Genomic DNA, 7,341 nt, shown 5'->3' on the forward strand with positions numbered 1-7,341 from the left:
ATACTCCTCGGAATCCTGTGAAGCTGACTTACCTGATACGTTCTGGGGAACCTCACCATCCTCCTACAAGAGGTGACTTGGTTAAGAAAATAATTAAATGTGGTGAAATCCAATAAAAAGGGGTATAGTTTGAGGGGAATGAAATGCCTTGTCTTCCATTCCAAGACTTTGGTCTTTATCGACCTGGCAGAAAAATATTCAAAGAGTTCAGATGATGGTGGACATTTAAAACCGTTCTATGTGTCCACGTTATATGTTGTCTACGAGTCAAAACAATATTGAAGAAGTGATGAATATATAAACATTACCATCTCAAAGGGCTGGTCCACCATAATATGGTCAATGTTTTCTGGTCCACCAGCATGTGTATGGTCTGCAGCTTCTTGACCTGATGGTTTGTCTTCTTCGTCTCCAGATGCTCGTGTGTCATCTTCGTTTGCAGCTTCGTCTTCTGCGTCGTCATCTTTGTCGTCTTCGACTACATCTCCTTCATTGTCTTCTGCTTCTTCTTCACTGGATCCAGATCCAACATTATCTGCCTCTTCAAGAGACCCCACCTGAAGTTGATTTTCTTCACCTTGTTCATCGTCTTCTTCATCGGATCCTTCCTCGTTGGCTGCTTCGTCTTCAGATCCTTCCTCGTCTTCAGATCCTTCCTCTTCTTCAGATCCTTCCTCTTCTTCAGATCCTTCCTCTTCTTCAGATCCTTCCTCTTCTTCTGATCCTTCTTCTTCTTGAGATCATTCCTCGTCTTCCTCTTCCGCAGTACCACCATCGTCTTTCTCTGCCTTAGATGGTTGAACATCATGTAGGGGTTCAAGTATTGTCTGGTTTAGGGTAGATGACAGGAAGCGTTCTTGATTAGGTCCACTGAACATATCATTTACGTCCACCGGTGCAGAGTTGGTCCCCAGAGAAACGTCCCGTTCTTGTGGCTCTTGTTGGTGCAACTCAAATCCTGACATATACAGTTCTTTTGGGAATGCTTGATCCTACCAAAGGAAAGTCATTTTATGTAAATGAATGTAGTAAGAACATATGAGTGATAGTAGGGACAGGAAATAGACCACTCACCTTCTCGAAAGATGGTAACCCGCCTTGATTCGCATTGAAACGGGGATTAATGCTTGAGATGATATTGGGGATTCCTGCATAATCCTCCCACCTATGGTTAGGTTGTGTTGATCCTGAACTCTTGAAAATGAAGGTTTGGTCGTCATAACCATCTGGCATGCATTTCTCGAGCAACAGGATTGAGTGTAGTGCAAAAAGCTGGAGTGCCAAAATGAACCCGTGTGTTGCTGTGTGAGAGCGCATTAGCTTATCTACTAGGTCATCGACGTTTTTGACTTTGGAGCCAACCTTGACCATCCGCAAAGTGAGCAAGAAGGACTCGCGTCCCCATGGGTAAGAGTAAAAAGTATCTAAGTCCTTCACCATTTCCACGACTTCCGGAGACGCTCTAACCGGCTGGGAGTTACAAATGAGAATTCCCTCAACAATGACGAGAAGGGCAAGTCTCAATCTTTTGGAGCCGTGCATCCGCAAATCTTTCGGCTGCCTTTTGTCTCTTTTCAACATGGTCACAATCTCTTGGATGGTAACAACCTCCTATTTCTTACCAAACAGCTTCTGCCAGTAACTTTCCCTAGTGTTGCATAGTGTCTGAGACTTGAGTATGGTTTCTTGATCCGGGAAAGGACCGCACGGAAGCCGAGTAATGAGCGCAAATTCTCTAAGGGAGAATCTGATGGGTTGACCACCAAAGACGAACCATATTTCGTGTTGTTTATCCGTATGCAGAGAACGACATAATATATTGTGGACAAGTTTACCGGATAGAGACGACCTGCGGACCGGATAGTCCAATAAAGGACCAAATGGAGATTCTCGTATTGCTTTTAACTCCTGCGTACCATCAAGGACATCGACAATGTCCAGGAGATACTCTTTTTTTGAGTAAGAATTGATCCGACCGTTCTGAGGGTACCGGTCCGTAGCGAAAACCCTTTCTGGGAGCAATTCAGGTACCACTGCAGGGGCACTGCATGGATGGAGAGTCGTAGAGGAGGGTTCTTCTTGCACAGTTGGTAACCGCTACAAAATAATATGGACATAACATTAGGTAAATGGACAAAAATCGGACAAAATTGTGGACTTTTTTTTGTCGAGATGGACACCAATAGGCCCGTGGACACCAAAATAACCTGCTCGGGTGTGGAACTGATGTTCACCGCTCTAGTACTTCTTTGCAGGGGAGTTTGGTTTCCAGTTTGGCCGGCTTGCCTTAGGCGTGGCTGTAATTGCGAAAGATTAAAATAGTTTCGGATTGACCTGGTTGATACTGATGGAGACAAGATTAAAAACAATAATAGAACTAACCGATTGTCGACAGTTGGTCTTCTTAGCATCACCCGTAGATGGGTTGGAGGATTGACCTCTTGCGTTGACCGAAGCCTGAAAAAAGATGAAAAAATGCTTAGGGATCTCGTAGATCTGATTTTCGGCATTGTGTTACCGAAAATCAAAATCTGATAAATGTAGTAATCACCCACCGTTTGCCGAGTACTATGGAGGGAGCTTGTAGACATGCGGAGGAGGCCAGTCGAACGGGTTGACAGGTCGGTTTGTTCAGAATCGTCCATGTCTGAACCTATATGGGTGGACAATAGATGAGTTAGTATGGACATAATCTATTTAGATAAGGCAAAAACTTTGAAGAAGATTGTACCAGAGAATCATAGAAACGTTACCACTTCGGTCTCGGTCGCTTTCGAGGAGGTTGTGAACAAGAAAATAATTGAAAAGAAAGGAAAGGAATGGTAAAGTTGGGAAAGTGTAGATATTTACGGGTGGGTAGGGTAAAAAGGAAGATGAAAAGATTTGTTTTCCAAAAAATCGAAATTACCATTTCTCGATTTTTCTTTTTTTATTAATTGTAGCTGATTTTTTCTTTACTTTATCATTTTTTCAGAATACATTTCCTGTCCACGGTCCCACGTCTGGTTTATTTGCAGGTTGTGTAAGAGAGGGAAAAAACGTCCAATAAATTTGGAAAATGGTAGTTGGGCTAAGACCCATGACAAAATGGTATTCTGAAAAACCTTTTTGAATTTGATGGTATGCCAGCTAAAAATCCCAAGATTTTGTTTGATGAATGTCTTTATATCAAGAACTTGTCTTACGAAGAGGCTCAATTGTTTTTTTACTTTTTATTCGAGGTTTTGTGGAAGTTGGAGTTGGAGTTAGAATGTTTTATTACTTTATTTTTTCTCTTCTTAAAAGTCTTGTGAGAAAGTGGAGAGAAACTGAATCAATTTGTGTTTAGTTGAAGGGTTATTTGGTCATTTAACTCTATAAAAGTACACCACTAGCAAAAAGTGGGTGTGTGTGTGATAAAAACATGAGAAAGTAGGTGTAGATGCCAATTTTTTTTTTTTTATAATAACTAATGAATCAATTTAGATGGGTTATGATCGGTAAATAATTTCATCTTTTGATCATACCAGAAAAAAAGCAAATGGAAAATTTCAAAAGTTCATATCCACGAGACTATGACCATATGGTCAGTTTATTTGTATTATCAACTATCAACAATCATGCTTATATATACCAATAGTCATCTTTAGTAAATATACTCGAAGCTTGAAAAGTTTTATAATAAGATCTTAGTGTTTGCAATACATCTCCAAGTTTGTATTAGATCTTGATATATTGTGAATTTTGTTCATAATCATTTGTAAAACAGACTTTTCTTTGTACCAATCACACAATAAATATACAGATATCATACCCAAATAAACTTCGCTTCAAAGATCAACAAGACATACATCAACAATCTCGAACCATGAGCTTAGAAAACTCAATATAAAAGTAACGATTATAATTCAAAGAGAGATAGCGACGATATCCAAAATATAGAGATAAAAAATCCTAAAATTAAAGCCAATTAAATGTGAGGAACCATAAATCCAGCTGACCTAATAAGGTGGAAAGAGAGAGGAGAAGAAGGCAGATGGCTAGCCGCAACGATTGGACCGCCACCAATGACGACTACATGTTTGTTAGAAGATTTATTAGAAGAGATCATGTGTGGACGATTTATTAGGAGATTAGAGAGAGAGGAGAATAGAGAAGATATTATGGTAGAAGATTTGTTAGAAGAGATCATGTGTAGAAACTGTGATTTTTTTGGAAGAGGAGAGAGTAGAGAGAGAAAAGAATAGAACGACAACGAGAGGAAGAAGAAAGGAAAAAGAGAGTGAGTACACAAAATTAGTTTTAACCTAAAAGATGTCAGACCAATTCTTAACCACAAGATCTCCAATTATTTAGTTACGATCGAACGGCTGGTAGCGTGATACATAAACATTTTTATTCTTTTTAGTTATGTTCTCTTTAGTCTCTGAGGGTAATTTTGTCCGAATTTGACATCTACGTACAGTACAAAAGTAACCCATAAACGGTGCCTAAACTTATAAGGGTGTCAAAGTGAAAAGAAAGTCACCGAAACGGTGTCCCTACGCAACATCCTTTAGAAATCATCTGCTAACTCCTTGTTAGAGTCATTACTTTTTTTTTTGAGTTTCCATGATTTTATTATCCCATTTAATATACAGAAAAAATGAGAAGATTCCAAAGTTTTTGAAGAATAGATATAAAGTAATGATAAAAAGAAGTATTACTAATATTTGTTTTTTATAATAATTAACTAATTTCATGTCATATATGCATTAATAATTAATAGAAATGAATAAAGATAAAAAAGAAATTTTTTGGTTAAAAGATCGTAAGTATGAAAATTATATTATTTAAATTTAGGTATTAAATTACATGTTTTAATAACTATGGGTATTTTTCTTCCAAAAAAATAAAAATAAAACGTAAAATGAAAATAAATGAGCTATTTCTTAGCTCTACTAAAAATAAATCAGTATATCAAAGTCACTCAAGGTATTAACCAATGATGTCTACTAAATTTATGAGTAAAGAGCGATGAAGCTGGAGTATCCCTTATATAGTAAAAGAGAAGTTAATGTTTACATCGACCAGGTCAAAATTAAAAATTAACCCGAAATTAAACAGTTGAATATTTCAAAATCATATATTTAATTGGGTTAGGTTATAAATCGGATACTCTTCTAGATGATTATATTATTTTCATATCTAAATTTTAGATTTCCTAATATTTCTCTTACTCATTTAAAATAATAAATTAAAAAATTTTAAAAATAATATTCTCCTTTCACTTTTATTTGATCTTATTTTTAATTTATTATATTAAAATATATAATAGAAATGTAGAATAAAAATTCAAATTTTTGAATATATTACAGTTTAAATTTTTCAAAACAGATATATTATTATAAATTCATTAAGGTTCAAATCTTATTTAACTAAATTTTGGATATATAAAATGGATTTGTTAAATTATTTGGCTAAATCTAAGCGGATTGGTTATTTATTTTCATGAAATTTTATATTATACTTAATTGATAGAAAAATGTGTAAGACATACTACATCATTTATATATTTTGGACAATGGTTTTAAATCATTATAAACATGACCAATATGTTTCTTAATATGAATGAGCATGAAATTTAATTTATCCAGCATTCAATTTTGTAAAGTTTTGTCCGGATTAATAAAGTTATTTATTTGAGCACATAAAATTTCAAAATTTTTTACAATATTATAATTTTTAAATTTTTAAGTATAAAATATTAAAATCTATAAAATATTTAAATATATAAAATTTATAGGATATTTAAAATATTCGAAACGAGTCAAAATATTTTGAGCGGGTAAGAACATGATACACACCACTTAAGTTTTACAAATAAATACATTGTAATAACCAATATTACATAAATATGATTTCAGTTATATGCAAAATTGTTCGTTTGTACGGGATGAAAGAACATAACTAAATCAAATTTTGACAGTCTAACGTCCCGAGCGACATCTCTTCAGTGAACCCCATGTTCACCACAAGCCCATGGGCCCACCTCTCTTAATGGGCCTTACGTCCTCTCACTATGCCCATGACCCCATCAATATCCGACGGTCAGTTTGCTACGTCTGGGAGGCTTAAATACTTGTTTATCAACCCTACAAATCACCACATGATAATTCCCTGTGTTTTGGCCTCACTCACACAGTTCCGAAAACCACTTCCCAGAAGATCACCCATTATTTGACTATTCCAGCATAAGCACGCTTAATTATGGAATTCTATTAGGACGGAAAAGATAAGTGCACTTTAGTGACATAGGTGTCCAAGTCAATTCCGCAAAAAGGAGTCTCACAATTATCCCCTACTAATAGACCGCAACGTCCTCGTTATGTACAACGATCGTCACCCCCTGATAGTGTGATCCCACCACTCCACACTTGTCTGAGTTCAGCTCTGATACCACTTCTAACGCCCCGACCGCCATCTATCTAGTGGGCCCCATATTCACCACTAGCCCAGTTCTCTTAATGGGCCTCACGTCCTCTCACTAGACCCATGCGCCCATCAATATCCGACGATCGGTTTTCTACGTCCGGAAGGCTAAAATACTTGTTTAGCGACCCTACAAATCACCACATGATCTTTCCCTGAGTTTTGGCTTCACTCACACAGTTTTAACAATCACTTCTCAGAATGTCACCCATACTTTGATTGCTCCAGAATAAGCACTCTTAACTGTGAAGTTCTCTCAGGACTTTTGACCGAAAAGATAACTGCACTTCGGTGCCATAGGTGGCCAAAGCAATTCATTTAACCTCTCCGCAAACTGGGTTCTCACAGACAGAGTGGTTCATAAAAAATCTTATTAACAAAATATACTATTCAAATATTGATTAAATCAAATTTATAATACGAATAAGTTTTACCGATAAACTATATTATTATCAAACTATATAAATCACAGGTAATTAACGAGTTATTTTGTTAACCTCAGAATTATATGGTAGATCGAGTAATGATTAATATTTTGACGAAAGAATATTTTTAAGAATGCAATCCGTTACGATTTGGTCATTCAAAACATATATTGTGAGTATGTAATTTTTATGAATGCAATCTTTTTTAATTTTTACGTATATTACTCTTTCTACTGCAAGGCCAAACTTAATTATTTAATTATGTAGAAGGTCAAACTTAATCCTTATTGATAACTAATCCTTCGCATTGTTATAATATTCCCTGTTCTTTTTTTCTTCTATTGTATCAACTATCAAAACTCATTATGTAACCATTTACTTGTTTTTCTACTATTTTATTCAAACTAATTACATAAAATATATGTAAGGAAAAGGGAGAAAAATCTCCCAAACAATTAAATTAAAA

General features: G+C 35.7%; 1 protein-coding gene across 1 annotated transcript; it reads right to left on the reverse strand.

Moving 5' to 3' along the window:
• Positions 1–1,611: 1,611 nt before the first annotated feature.
• LOC111831048 lies at positions 1,612–2,785 on the reverse strand. The gene is made up of 5 exons (XM_023784558.1): positions 2,732–2,785; positions 2,556–2,653; positions 2,383–2,457; positions 2,208–2,297; positions 1,612–2,097 (listed from the first exon to the last, which is right to left on the reverse strand). Exons 2-5 carry the CDS (start codon positions 2,643–2,645, stop codon positions 1,612–1,614), a joined length of 741 nt encoding a protein of 246 aa, XP_023640326.1. The 5' UTR covers positions 2,646–2,653; positions 2,732–2,785.
• Positions 2,786–7,341: the final 4,556 nt, after the last annotated feature.

Source organism: Capsella rubella, unplaced genomic scaffold (assembly GCF_000375325.1).
Source record: "Capsella rubella cultivar Monte Gargano unplaced genomic scaffold, Caprub1_0 scaffold_4, whole genome shotgun sequence".
In the NCBI taxonomy this organism is placed as follows: domain Eukaryota; kingdom Viridiplantae; phylum Streptophyta; class Magnoliopsida; order Brassicales; family Brassicaceae; genus Capsella; species Capsella rubella.

What these genes read in the sequence shown, in the direction of transcription:
- LOC111831048 (XM_023784558.1), bottom strand. Translation starts at nt 2,645, where the DNA reads ATGGACGATTCTGAACAAACCGACCTGTCAACCCGTTCGACTGGCCTC. An exon ending in AGACCAACTGTCGACAATCG is followed by an intron (nt 2,298 to 2,382) that starts GTTAGTTCTATT and finishes TCGCAATTACAG; the next exon opens with CCACGCCTAAGGCAAGCCGG. An exon ending in TCAGTTCCACACCCGAGCAG is followed by an intron (nt 2,098 to 2,207) that starts GTTATTTTGGTG and finishes ATTATTTTGTAG; the next exon opens with CGGTTACCAACTGTGCAAGA.